We start from the raw sequence: 15,448 nt of genomic DNA on the forward strand, positions 1-15,448 counted from the left end.
TTCGAGAACAGTATACAAGATGCAACTTCCTGTCAGATTTGATCGAACAAAAAATTGCATTGTGTTTACCCAGCATAAGTGTTTGTGTTTTCACATGTGACAGTCAGGCCCGAATTTACCTCACAGGAGTCTGTAGGCACAGTTGTCCAGGCACCTTAGATTTCACCCTTCATGAACCTACAAACACCTGCCGAACTCCACGGCAAGTGTGCTGGCTGGCCCAGCTGTCACTTCTCCCTATCTTCTCTTGCCCACTATAGGTAGCTACATTAGTATTAGGTAGCCAGAAGTACTCTCAATATTAAAGGGAAGGTTCAGGGACAGTTGGTAAAAAAAAAAAATCCGAATCCACTTACCTGGGGCTTCCTCCAGCCCGTGGCAGGCAGGAGGTGCCCTCGGCGCCGCTCCGCAGGCTCCCGGTGGTCTCCGGTGGCCGACCCGACCTGGCCAGGCCGGCGGCCAGGTCAGGCCTCTTCTGCGCTCCATTGTGCGTTCCACGCCGGCGCGCTGACGTCATCGGACGTCCTCCGGGCTGTACTGCGCAGGCTCAGAACTACTGACTTAAGTTTCCAAAAGTCTTTTCAAATGGCAAAAACCCCTTTCGGAGGTCTCTCTCTCTCTCTCGGCCTGGATGCCTTCGAAAGGGATTTTTGCCATTGAAGGTGATTTTGGCTTCTGCTCGGATATCTGAACTAACTATCCGCCCGGATTTCTGATATCAGATGGGAAATCCATATATATATATCACCCACTATGCTGCTATAGCGTATAACATATACGTTATAGCAGCATAGAGGGTGATATAGCGGCTGGGAACGCGGAAAATCACCTGCGTTCCCAGGATGTCGGCGGCTGTCGCCGAACTCGAAAGTAGCCGCCGGCGGGGACAGGACGATCGGAGCGGGGCTGCGAGGGCACCATACAGCTTCAGGGGGCTGAGGGATGCCCCAGGTGAGTAAATATCATTTTTTTTTTTAGACTTAAGTATTCCTTTAATGCATAAAGTAATTATTCTTTAGGCAAGAAACTACAATATTTCCAATTCATTATACATATATAACACAATATCATGAATATAATCTAGCCTTTTCAAGCTGCTGAACATAGTATTATGATGCTGGCACTGGTGTGATGGAGGTAGAGGACAGGCAATGTTACAGTTGCCCATAGCGTGACAGCTGGTCTGGGTGGTGACTGTGCAGCCCCAGTGTCACAAGGACGCTGTAAATAAGTGCTCCATGCCAAATAACTGAAATAATCATTTATTCTAATGTACACTTGCTTGCGCACAAAGGAGAGAAATATGAAAGGCAATTAAGAGCAAGCTGCCCTTCCCTGTATCTGTGTCACCTTAGTTTCTGGCCTAAGGCTGGGTTCACACAATGCTGGAGTGGGGACACAGCCATTTTAACTTTAACCCCCTTGCCGGTCCAATCCCCGCGGCAAGGGGGCAGCGCAGCACTTTTTTATTTATTTATTTATTTTTTAAATCACGTCGCGAGCCCAGGGCTTGCTACATGATAGCCGCTGAGCAGCGGCATCTCTGCAGCCACTCCGATCGCCTCCGGCGATCAGAGTAAGCAGGAAATTCCATTCAGAACGGGATTTTCTGCTGGGCTTCCCCAGTCGCCATGGCGACGGGGCGGGATGACGTCATGGACGTCGGGACGTCAGAGGGAATCCCGATCCACCCCTCAGCGCTGCCTGGCACTGATTGGCCAGGCTGTGCAAGGGGTCTGGAGGGGGGGGGGGGGCGGCGCGGCGGGTAGTGGCGGATCGGCGGCGAGCGGATGTTACAAGCAGCTAGCAAAGTGCTGGCTGCATGTAACAATAAAAAAAATTATGCAAATCGGCCCAGCGGGGCCTGAGAAATCCTCCTGTGCAGGTTACCCCGAGCTGAGCTCGGGATAACCGGCAAGGAGGTTAAAGAGAACCTGAATTGAAAATTAAAAGTCAAAATAAAACATAAACACGTCATACTTACCTCCTGTGTAGTCTGCTGCTCAATCTCTTTCTCCTCTCCTGCGTCCTGTTTGTCCACTGTCATCAATGGAATTCTTTGTCCTCCATTTTGAAAATGTCCATTAGCCCATAACAGCTTCCTGGTCAGCACACTGTTGAACTGTAATATCACCCACTTGAGCCACAGGGAAACATGGACATTACCTTGCACATTCAGTTGTAACTGACAGCTGCTGATATATAACTGAGAGCAACTGGTATATTTCAGTTCTGACAAAATATTGTCAGAACTGGAAGTGATCACTGTAAGAAGAAAATGGAGAGCTCCTGAGAGAAACTGACGTTGAGATAAGCATGTGTTTATTGTAAATAATTTTACTCACTTCAGGTTCCCTTTGAAGCTCTGAACCCCGTGACAGTTGTTATTGCCACGTGTTCTCAAACATCGTTTGCGCACTCTCGCCTGTACCCACATTGTGAGATTTCAGAGACGCTCCATTGTTACTCAAAAAAAATTGGTGGTCGTTGAAAAAATCATCAGATAAATCACGTAGTGGGTAAGGACCTTCAATTACAATTGGGTAAGCAGCTCGGTGGCGTTGTGGTTAGCGCTCTCGCCTTGCAGCGCTGGGTCCCTGGTTCGCATCCCAGCCAGGTCAACATCTGCAAGGAGTATGTATGTATGTATGTATGTATGTATGTATGTATGTATATTGTCCTTGGGTTTCCTCCGGCCAGTCTGGTTTCTTCCCACATACCAAAAACATACATATAAGTTAATTGGCTTCCCCCTAAATTGGCCCTAGACTATGATACATGCACCACATGATATAGACATATGACTATGGTAGGGACTAGATTGTGAGCTCCTCTGAGGGACAGTTAGTGACAAAATTATATTCTCTGTACAGCGCTGCATAAGATGATGGCGCTATATAAATACTAAATAATAATAATTGTTGCAAGGTTGGTTGCAGTGTTTATTACCGCTCTGAAGTTAAGTATTGCTACACTTCACATGGATGGCAATACAATTTGGTGTCCAGGAAAGCGTGTGCAGTGGGGCTTTTTTACAGTCAGTGTACAAAAATGGATTGGATAAATGTGAACTGGCCCATAAGAAATCATTGCACCCTCCAAATGTCTGCTCAGAGTCTGCTGTCCAGTCTGTAAAAAATGTAGGACAGCCGACATATTCTGAGCCAGGCCTTTTCACTAAGAAACGCAGCAATGCAATCGTTTACCTTTCAATTTCCACTAGCGTGATATTGCCACAATCTGATGGGTGTGTTTGCAATTTCCCAGAGAGAGAAAAAAAACGGTGGGAAAATATTTTGGATTGCCGAATTGTGGAAAAATCACATAGCAGTGCGACTACTATGCACATTTCCTGCACACCTACACTTTGCTGTGCAGCAGGCACGACAATTGCGAGTGGGAATAATCGTGTTGGAAACACAGCGGACTGAAGGCCCATACCCACTACATGGTTTTTCTGATGATTTTTTCAACAACCGCCTATTTTTGAGTAACGAATGATTGTTGTTCGCAATCTCGCAATGTGGGTACAGGCGAAAAAGTAAGCAAACAATGTTTGGCGACACGTGGTGATAACAACCATCACGAGGATGAGAGCTTTAAAGTGTACCTGAGATGACCAGTAAAACAAAAGTCATAAATACCTGGGGCTTCCTTCAGCCCCCTTTTGTCTGATTTCTCCCGCACCGCTGTCTTTCGCCTCCTGGATCCTCTGTTATCGGTCGTCCTGGATAACTTCGGCCAGTCGGGACCAGTCGGTATATGCATAGTGTGGACAAGCATGCTCCCCTGTCGCGCTCCTGCTGCTGGGAGTGCACGTGGTTGGGCATGCACTGTAAGCTCTGACTCCAGAAGTTACTGAGAGCGATAACAAAGCATCCAGAAGACGGAGGATGGTGGCGAGGGACAGATCAAGCCGAGGGGCTGGAGGAAGCTTCAGGTATGTATGAATTTTTTTTTACTGGTCATCTCAGGTTCTCTTTAAGATCCCCAATGACTCCACATAAAGCACAGGGATCGCGCCCGTTGTGTGTTGCGATGCATGATGTCACGTGTACCCACCCACAGGAAAATGGATCGGGGAGCGCTTATTGTCGAGGGACGTCACTGGGATCCATCTTCCTGGGTTGTCAGGTGAGTATTCAGTTTCATGGGAACATCCCTGTGCAGTTTCCATTAGTTAAGTACTTATTGCTTTGCGACCTGATTGCGATCGGACTTGCATCGCAAAATGCCGCTAGTGGAAAGCAGCCCTAAGTGACCTTGCCGTGAGTCCTAGCCTGTCCTAGTAGAGACAGATGTTCGAGTCAAGCCAACATATTATCTGGACCACTATCTAAATAAGAAATGCACTCTCCCTTCTGAAGTGTCATTCAAATATATAATAGCATGCTTATCTCTTAATAAGACATACTTTATTGTCATTAGCTAATGTCAACAATGAGGCTCCACCGCACTTTAAAAAATATACAAGCAGGAAATAGAAGAGCTTAAGTTGTGATTTACCGTAAATCCCGGGGCACAGATGCATTTCCCAGTCACGCTATCACAGTCTGCCCCATTCTGGCAGCTGCAGATCTGCTGACAGGATTCGCCATAGAAGCGGGGAGAACAAGTCTCATTACAGTACAGGCCAGACCAGCCAGGCTTACAGGAACATTCCCCAGACATTGGATGACAGCTGAGAGGACAGGATGAAAGAGACAAGAGAACAAATGATTCAAAGGCTAAATATGACACCAACAGCACAATTCATGCCAGTTTTCCTTCAGTATTGTGTTGGGAGAAAGTGTTCAATAGCAATGATTTTTCAGCAAGATAGTACTGTACTAATACAGTGATTGAGCTGTTAAATGTAGAAAATATATGGTTACCAAACTGAGCATATTATAGGGCCAATTAAACACAAAGAACAGTTTCATTCCCGTCAAGTCACCAAAAGTGCCGCTCTCCACATATAATTAAAAACAAACAAATATATACCGTGTATATATAATCTGCCCATTTCTGCAGAAATATGGTAACCTATAGAGCCCCACCAAGGCTTCTCTGCCACATGCAGTCCTGCTCTACAGTGAAAGCATCCGCAGTGATAAAACAACAGAAAAAATAGTAGTAATATTTGACTTATCATATGCTAGGTACACACAATACAAGTATCTGGCAGATTTACCTGTCAGATCGATTTTTTCCAACATGTCAGATCTGAATTCCGATTGATTTCCTGATCGTTTTTTCCAATGGATTTCCATAAAAGTGAAATCGGTTGGAAAAAATCTATCAAAATTTACATCGAACATGTTGGAAAAAAATCGATCTGGCAGGTAAATCTGCCAGAAAATTGTTTCGTGTGTACCTAGCATAAGGTAAGTCAAATATTACTACTATTTATAATGCATAAAGGCTGCACTACCTTTCCTTGTAGATAAGGTTCATAGAGGGAGACCAGCCATGTCAAAATGGCTACTTAAAGTTAGGATTTAAAGGCACATATCAGTGCAATTTTAATGAATGATCATATTTTTAATTAGATCATTCAAAATGAATTGTTTTAAAGTAAAGAATTATCCACTGCTCCCATCGCTCCACCACGGCAGATCCCCTCCTAGAATCCCTCCACTGGCTTCCTATTCAGTCCAGAATCAGATTCAAGATATTGTGTCTGACATACAAATCCATCCACAAAACCTGTCCAACCTACATTTCTGATCTTACTCAGAGGTACACACCTAGCCGCTCACTCCGCTCTTCCAATGAACTTCGCCAAATCGCCCCCCCCCCCCCCGCATCACCCAGTGCCATGCACGCCTCCAGGACTTCTCAAGAGCTGCTCCAACACTATGGAACTCCCTACCTCCACCCATTAGGGCAGCCCCCTCCTTCAACATCTTCAAGAAAGCCCTCAAAACTCACCTTTTCACTCTGGCCTACTACCCCTCACAAGTGCTCTAAACCCACAGCTGAACTGGTCCCCTACCTTTCCTGTCCCCACCTCTCCCTCTAGATTGTAAGCCTTTGGGCAGGGTCCTCCTCCTTTTGTGTCCTACCTGATCTTGCACCTCCATTACTGTGCACCCATGCTATGCATTTGGGTGAACCTAACTTGCCTAATCTCCATGCTCCATCCAGTGACTGACTAAGCATTACCTGGTACTCATACTGTGCTGTGTGATCTGGTTTTCTTGTATTCCTGTATTGTCATATTGCTGTATGTCACCCCTAAATATTGTCTGTAACCTAAATTAATGTTCAGCGCTGCGTAATATGTTGGCGCTTTATAAATTCAATAAATAATAATAATAAAGCCCATATGCCTAATCAATCCTGAAAGATTCTATTATCGGTTGTTTCCTTAAAGGACCACTATCGTGAAAAATGTGAATTGTGAATACACATAAACATATACAAATAAGAAGTATGTTTCTTCCAGAGTAAAATGAGCCATAAATTACTTTTCTCCTATGTTGCTGTCACTTACAGTAGGTAGTAGTAAACTGACATTACCGACAAGTTTTGGTCCAGTCCATCTCTTCATGGGGGATTCTCAGCATGGCCCTTATACTTTATAAAGACACTCCCTAAAAAGGATTTATACAAAGATGTTGACCAATGGCCATCCTCCCTGCTCGCTTCACACTTTTTTGGCAGTTGAAAGGAGCAACTGCCATTCATGAGCATTTATTATGGGTCATTTTACTCTGTAAGAAACATACTTCTTATTTGAATGTGTTTACATGTATTTTAAATGTACACTTTTTGCAATAGTGGTCGTTTAAAGTAATGGTAGATCGGCGTGGCGATTTTTTTGTTTTAATACAAGCTATCCATCACAACTGGTTTTGATGTCTGGAATAGTTTGGATCCTTTAATGCTCTGGATCAATTAAAAATGATCCCTTTTTTGATCTAAATACAACTGCTAAAAATACCACTGTTGTCCCAATGGGAACCTTTACTTTTCACAACATACCTGCCCTCTTGAGCCCAAAGGCCCAAGAGCATGAAACTTTTCTTACAATTTAGCACCTAACCGATGTACAAATATTTCACAAAAATATACTGTTTGCATTTTTGCAAAAATTCATGTTTTACGCCTGAAATCCAAGTTCATATCTACTCACAGCCAGAGTAGGGGTGAATCCAGTTAATCAAACAGCATATTATTGGAAATGGGTAAGAAAACTCAGGCACCTCCTCCCATACAGTAAGTATAGTTCCATCTTCAAAAGGTTCTCCCGTCACACACCTTTCCAGGTCCGATAGACAGACCTCCGTGCCGGTGCCCACCTCCTGCAGGTACACCACCCCTGCACAGCCGTAGTCAATGTACAAAGTGGAGACGGCACACAAATGGCTTCAGTAGCACAACTGTATTAAAGCATGTAAAGGCACACACGACATGTTTCGGGCGGAGCCCTTCCTCAGGTGTGCCACACCCAACACCTGTGACCCTTAAATACCCACCCACAAAAAGTCACGAGACCAACATAGTCACATGACCAATTTGACATCACTAACAAACAATACAATTTCCATCTGGGGAACTACACTGACAGTGTCTACCCCAGGTAACTGAGGAAAAGATCACCCAGATACTGTCTTAATACATATCCATACATTTGTATACATTTTAAACATTAGCACCTAACCGATGTACAAATATTTCACAAAAATATACTGTTTGCATTTTTGCAAAAATTCATGTTTTACGCCTGAAATCCAAGTTCATATCTACTCACAGCCAGAGTAGGGGTGAATCCAGTTAATCAAACAGCATATTATTGGAAATGGGTAAGAAAACTCAGGCACCTCCTCCCATACAGTAAGTATAGTTCCATCCCCTGTCCTCAGGGGCTACCCCTGCAATATTGCATCAAGTAAAGTCATCATATCTGCGTGGAGACAGACTTCTCCGCATGCCTGATATTGTGTTTGCCTATAGCAACCCATGTTTGTAAGTAGTAGTTATTTCTTACACATATCTCATTGTCTGAAACACTACACTATTGGTGTTCCTGGTGTTCTTTCTGTTTTTATTTCCTTTTCCCCCGATACCTGGAGTTCACTTCCCGAAACTCATCTGATGGACACTCCACGTTTTTCATTTGCTTAACCATTTCAGCCCGCGGGTATTTTCACCTTATGAATGAGAGGAATTTTCCCCTTTCAGCGCTCCTCCCTTTCATTCCCCAATAACTTTATCACTACTTATCACAAATAAATGATCTATACCTTGTTTTTTCCGCCACCAATTAGGCTTTCTTTGGGTGGTACATTATGTTAAGAATGATTTTATTCTAAATGCATTTTAATGGGAATAATTAATATAAAAAAATTGAAAAAAATCATTATTTCTCAGTTTTCGGCCATTATCGTTTTAAAATACCACATGCTACTGTAATTAAAACCCACACATTTTATTTGCCCATCTGTCCCGTTTATTGTAACGATAAAATGATATCCCTAGTATAATGTATGGTGACAATATTTTATTTGGAAATAAAGGTACATTTTTTCAGTTTTGCATCCATCGCTAATTTTTAGACCATAAATTTATAATAATATTGCCCTCTTGACATACGTATTTCTTTATTCCGTAAAGTCAGTAGATGTAATTTTACTATTTGGCCACAAGATGTTCCCGCTGAGCAAAATACTATGTAGCGTACAAGTACGCTACATAGGAAACAATGTGTTGCTACATTGTTACTAGGGAAGTGATGCAGGTTTCAATGCAAGCCTGCATCACAGGTGGGCTAAGGGAAGATTAATCAATGGGAACAAAGTTCCCATTCATAAATCTGTGAGCGGGAGACAGAAAGCGGCGGAAATCGTCAGCGGGAGGAAGCGTGGCGGCTCTATTTAAGAATAGGACTTTTGTCCCCTGCAGCCAATCCCCACTGCTCACGGCAACAGCGCGATCGCCTGCTCAGCCCCACAAGCTGCAGGGACGTGACTATCGTGTCCCTGTAGCTGTAGTAGCTGCTGCTGCGGATGTGAAGCTCACGTCCACGCAACATAAATGGTTAATGTCCATGAAACAAAGGGCTCAAAGTTATTATCATTATTTTAGTGCATTCATACAGTGCCGACATATTCCACAGCAATTTACAGAGTTTGTAGTCTTGTCACTAACTGTCTCTCAGAGGAGCTGACAATCTAATCCCTTCATAGTCTAGCATCCCTTTATTAGTCTAAGGTTCATTTTTGGGGAGAAGCATATAACTTACCCCTATGTTTTGGGGAAAACATTGTTTACATAAGGGAAAACATACAACCTCTATGCAGATAGTGTCTTGGCCAAGTTTTGAACCTGTGACCCTAGAGCTGCCATACCATGAACTGCACAATGCAAGACTGCTAACCACTCATGCACCATGCAGCCCAAGTATCACCTATGAGGCAGTGTTCTAGCCATATGGCACAGAGTTCCAAATATGGCATTTATCCAGATATTACCTTACATTTTGAAAAGTATTCAAGAATAGTATAACTGCAATTACACTTTTAATGCTTTTTGGAGGCTAAAATAGGACACAAATTTGCTGTAACAGCTGCTGTGATCTGGATATACCAATATAACTATAAATCACAGGCTTATTTAATCTTAAGTTAAGAAAAAAAAAGCTCTTGACGTTATCAGTACACTGACCTTTGTGTGAAAGGCTTTATCCATACATGCCATACCTGGCTAGCAGACCATCTGCCTCTACCTGAAACAGCACTCCCATTCAGACTATATCTGAGGCCAGCTGCTGCTACATAACAAACTGACAGGATCAGCTGTGCAGAAAAAGCATGTTAACAAGAGCTGCACAATGGGACACTTGTACCACTATGCTCCCTCTGACTACAAGGAGACTTCTACAGGCCAAATCAAACGTCTTGTCAATGTAAAGGCTGTTTTATGAGTGTCTTCTGTCAGTCAGTCTCCTCTGGGCATCTACAGGAATATCTGCCAAATGGGTGGTAAGCTGGGGAAACTACACCCTTCATTAATTACTACAATACACAGAGACACTAACACTATTGTGCAAATTTAAAGAGGATCTCCAGTGAAAATAATGTAATAAATAAGTGCTTAATTTTTACAATAATTATGTTTAAATTATTTAGTCAGTGTTTTCCCATTGTAAAATCTTTCCTCTCCCCGATTTACATTATGACATTTATTACATGGTGACATTTTTACTCCTGGCAAATGATGTCACTAGAAGGAGATGTTACTTGCTTTTTTGGCAGTTGTAAACAGCTGTTATTTCCCACAATGCCACAAGGCTCCCACAGTGTGATGTCAGTACCTCAGTGCTGTGAGGCGCTGACATCATTTGTGGGAGGGGTTTCACCACAAAATCAGCCATACAGAGCCCCCTGATGATCTGTTTGAGAAAAGGAATTGATTTCTCATGGGAAAGGGGGTATCCGCTACTGATTGGGATGAAGTTCAATTCTTGGTTACGGTTTCTCTTTAAAATGAACTTCAATGAAAATGTGCATGGTAAACTAAAGCATATCCTTTCATTGCCAAAGATAGAAAATATCCTTATAGGTACATACACACGTCGTTGTGACTGGTCATTTGAATGTCAAATCGGTTGTAAGTACAAACGATTGTTTGGCTGATAAGGCTGGTTTTGAAACAAGGCCTTATCAGCTGAACGATCGTTTGTACACACGCCCAATTTGACGTCCAAACGACCAGTCACAACGATGTGTGTATGTACCTATAAGGTACATTATCCACCACACATTATCCATTCTTTCCTTGCCTCGGGTTCTTTTTTTCCTTCTGCTCTGTGGTAACTGAGGTGGAAATCTTAAGAAGCAGCTGCATTAGATATGACTAGACTCTTATCATGCTTACAAGTAAGTAGTGGCATAGCAACATGGGGTGCAGAGGTTGCAAACACAACAGGGCCCCTCTCAGAAGATGTTTTGGTACCATTCTTTATGCATGGATCGTGAGCAAGCCAACTCCCTTGGATGAGAAGAAGTCCCACACATGAATGGAGTCAGGATGGATGCTTTACTGTTGGCATGAGACTAGGATAATGGTAGCACTCACATTTTCTTCTACAACAATTATTTTTACACGTGACCCAAACATTTGTAAAGGGGCTTTGTCAGAGAAAATAACTTTACCCAGTCCTCAACAGTCCATTCCCTGCACTTTTCACAGAATATTCACCTGTCCCTGATGTTTTTCTTGGAGAGAAGTGTCTTCCATGCTGCCCTTCTTGACACCAGGCCATCCTCCAAAAGTCTTTGCAGATACACTTACCTACCTGCTGCCATTCCTAAGCAAGCTCTACACTGGTGGCACCCAATCCCTTAGTTGAATCATGTTATAGAGATGGTCCTGGCATTGCTGGACTTTTTTGGATACCCTAAAGCCTTCTTCACAACAATTGAATCTCTCTCTTTGAAAGTCTTTCATGAAGCGCAATGATGACTGCACGTGCTTCCTTGCAGGTAACCATGGTTAGAGAAGAACAATTGTTTCAACTGTGTAAGTGGACAACCAAGGGTGGACTTACAATCATTTCCAATAGAATTATAATTTATATATTTTCATTATGATTTTTATCCACACACATTACTCATTAAAGAAACGTGTGAAAAAATGGGTTGATATAACACAGTTGGACTTCTGTATCAGCGTTATTTGCCATAATGTGTGGCCACCATCCAATGCAGCCTTTCCTTCAGTTAGTTCTGCAGCTAGGACAGCCTGAGGTTATCTGTTTGGAATTAGTATTCAGAATCATTCACTGCTGAGATGAGCAAGCAAAGCATTAACTATTACCCAACACTGATTAATCATGGCACCCAAAGTCAATACATGAAATAGCTTTCAGCATTGAACTTTGTTGATGCTGCTTAGTTTTTACAACGTAGCTATAAAATCCAGGAAGTGCTGATTGCATTGTGTGTTAGATGAGCATTCAGTAAGTTGTGTCTGCAAAATACACATTATAGCTCCACTGAAATATCTTCTAGCACTACTTCCATGTGTATCCCGGTTGTTCTGTTTAATGTTGCAATGCATTGTAGAATGTCATCGCCTTTGTTTACACTCCCAGTTGCCAAGCAGAGGTTTGATTATGCTTGAACATACACCTCCTGGATATAAATAGCCACTAATGAGGCAAATAGATGTTTTCTGAAGGAACCCCATGTTAAGAGAGAGGTCAGCTACAATCATTTTGATCATTTCCCCATTAATGATCGAATACTGCACGAGGGACCCCATACTTTGTACCTGGAATTTAGCTATAATATGGGGTGTTCAAGGCATGCTAATGAAGGTCTTAAAGTGGGATTAAACTCTTTAAACTAAAATTTAAATACCTACTCTTAGGTACATAAAAGAACATTTAAAAGCATTCCCTGTGTGTTAAAATGTTTACTTTCAATGCAGAGTGCAGTACAAGTCTATACTGCTCTGCTAATCGGCAAATGTAACCATTGCTGGCCAAACTATCTACCTGGTCTATTCACTCTGCTCCCCCTCCCTCTTCTGGTGAAGTTACTCAGTCATTGCCACAGGGACATGTCTATTCAACAGAGGAGGGAGGGGGAGCAGAGCGAAGAGACCATGCAGAGACTTTTTCCTGGCCGGCAATGATTACATTTCCCAATAAGCAGAGAATTGCAGAACAGTACAGACTTGTACTGCTCTCTGCATTAAAAGTAAATGTTTTTACACAATGCTTTCAAATCTTCTTTTATGTACCTACTGTAAGAGTAGGTACTTCAATTTTCATTCAGGGAGTTTAATCCCACTTACAGTTGATTTACAAGTTCTTTCTAGAAGATATGAACTGTGAACCTGTTATTTTACAGGCTTAGAGATGTGTATCTTGGCCTCCTTTTAGGGCCCGTTTCCACTACCTCAGAATACGCAGGGGGGAAATACTGCCTATTCATACAATAGGCTTTCCGTCCTAATTGCATGCCGTTGCGATTTGGACGGTGTGCTGGAGTTTACCGCAGCACACATCCGAATCCCTATAGCTGTGCATGGCGTGGCTATAATGATTTGGCAACATCATGGGTGCTGCATCTTATTTGGAAACGGACAGGACACCACAGTGGAAATAAGCCCTTAAACATTATTTAAACATTAACATATATATCAGACAATTCACAGGCTCAGAATATTGGATCTAGTGTATATTATCCAGACATACAATTTTACACAAACATTACCTTTGTGTGTTCTTTACATGACATGGACACTTTTTATCACACTTCATTCCATAAAGACCATCTGAGCACAGTCTCGTTTCACAATGTACGCCGGTGTAGCCCGCCTCACAAAGACATGCACCGCTGATGTGGTAACATTTTCCGCCATTAACACACTGGCACGTCTCAGCGCAGTTTGCTCCATACATCCCAAATGGACATTCATCTTGACATCTAATACATTTAAGAACACAATGCTGTTATAACATACTTATAAGAGAATTCCAGTTATAAATGACTCCCATCCCTCCCCATTCTTCCCCTCTCCCCCACACACATGGCCTTCAGTGAACCTGAACTTTACTATTCACCAAGCAGTCACATGATGGCCATCAGGCTTCTCTTTTCTGCCTGGACTGCCAGGCTTCATCCTGTACTTCCCAGAAGCCTCGTAGTCTCATGCCCCGTCCACGTCACCACTGGGCTCTGCTGAAAGCAAGGAGAGTGGCAGGTTGCCCCCGATAAGCCATAGCACGGTGCTGCATACTGCAGTCCACTGTTTATCTGGGCCTTGGACACTGCACCCTAACTCTAGAGAGAGATTGGGACCATCAAGAGGGAGCTCCTGACAGCTGTTACTAGATCACCAGGCTGATATTAGAATAAGCTATTCAAGGGAATTTGTTGAATTAAATACTACTATTCATACTGAATAATTGCTGGAGGGAAAAGGCAGCTGCACTTCCATTCTCATTTTAGTCTGTCTTAATAAATATTACACAGATTAATATATCAGATTTAACCATTTTGGACCCAAGACTGTAAACCATTTACCCTTTTGTGCACTCAGGCTTTGGCGTTATGTATATTTTTTTTAATCTAACACACGTGTGCCACAGTCATTTTTGCAAAACAATTAGCTATAAATAACAAAAATGACAAATTTCATATACCAGCACTGAGTGGTGAAAGAGATTTACCATGATCTTAGGAATTACTTAATCTGGAAAATCAGACTTGTGCTACCATTCACCTGCCCCCTTGGATCTGCTCCAATGCATATAACCCCCACTCCCATACACTCATAAACATTACAATTCTCCTATTCCATGTGCCCAGTCTTTACTATAGTCTGCAATACACCCGATGCCTTGCATGTACCCTAGTTCCATGTACTGTAATTTAAATTCAATGAGCCCTTAATTCATGACCCTAAGTTCAAAATACCTTCCATCCTATGTTCTTCCATTACATCTGCTCCCCTGCATGTGCACCATGTTCTGCATACCCTCATATGCCCAAATTACATGGGCTCTGGCTCCCCCTTCTCACAGAGTTCAGCAGAGATCACGCTGAGAGTGTCCACTTTAGCCACTCTGCTCTTATATCATTTTGTGATTAGCATGACAATCACCTGACACAAAAATAACTCCCATGATTGCCATGATGGTGAATAGAGAGGACACAAAAATAGAGTGTTTGAAAAGGACTCAGAAGTATTTACAGTATATTTTCACGCAAATTCCATAATCTGTGCTGTCTGCAGAAGTTGTATTAAGCTATCTTCACCTTGAAAGAAAATCATGACAGAGGTACATGTCACATCTCATAAATGTTAACCGCCTGGCATACCACAGCTATTAAACCACTGCTCTATAACAATGTATAAAATTAGCTACCTTTGATGAAATGACTGAGAGTTTGAATATTATTGGCTGCACTGTGAAATGGCCGTTGTAATCCAGGTCACATGTCATTGTTCTCACCTTTCTCCATTGTATCCCAGGCTGCAGTGACATTGGCCCGTGGCAGAGTCACACGTTCCTCCGTTGTGGCATTGGCATTCCTGAGTACAATTTCTGCCATGGCGCCCCTCAGGGCAAGGCTGGCCACAGACTGTGCCCTAAATTGAAACAGAATGGCATCATGCGGCTTTGGAAAATGATGAAAACACTGAGACATTAACTAATTAAAATAACACCTGACCCTTACATTTCTGAGCATTTCCCCTGAAGCAAAACAGTAATACAAGCTGAAAAAAAGCAATTGATTATGTTAATATAATGTTGCGAACTAGCAGATGGCACAAAGGCTGAGGGTTTGTATCTGAGAACCTATTTTCAATTATTTTCATGATATGTCTTTGGAGCTTAATAAAATATAGATATTTCTAGCAGGCTTGTGTCTACCTCAACCTAAACGGCAGGCATGGTATTTGCATTTCAGATAATAAGACTGAACAACCATTTGTAAACAAT

At 42.5% G+C, this 15,448-nt stretch overlaps 1 protein-coding gene across 4 annotated transcripts in view; it reads right to left on the minus strand.

Annotated features, from left to right (window-relative positions):
- MEGF10 (multiple EGF like domains 10) overlaps positions 1-15,448 on the minus strand; it is a 156,607-nt gene that overhangs the window by 43,692 nt on the left and 97,467 nt on the right. For all 4 annotated transcript variants that reach the window (XM_068246753.1, XM_068246769.1, XM_068246752.1 and 1 more), the window contains exons 8-10: positions 14,957-15,093; positions 13,212-13,424; positions 4,507-4,681 (exon numbers count right to left, since the gene is read on the minus strand). In XM_068246753.1, the coding sequence (XP_068102854.1) occupies positions 4,507-4,681; positions 13,212-13,424; positions 14,957-15,093 (525 nt within the window). The remainder of the gene's footprint in view (positions 1-4,506; positions 4,682-13,211; positions 13,425-14,956; positions 15,094-15,448) is intronic.

The sequence above is a fragment of the Hyperolius riggenbachi genome, chromosome 1 (genome assembly GCF_040937935.1).
Source record: "Hyperolius riggenbachi isolate aHypRig1 chromosome 1, aHypRig1.pri, whole genome shotgun sequence".
In the NCBI taxonomy this organism is placed as follows: Eukaryota; Metazoa; Chordata; class Amphibia; order Anura; family Hyperoliidae; genus Hyperolius; species Hyperolius riggenbachi.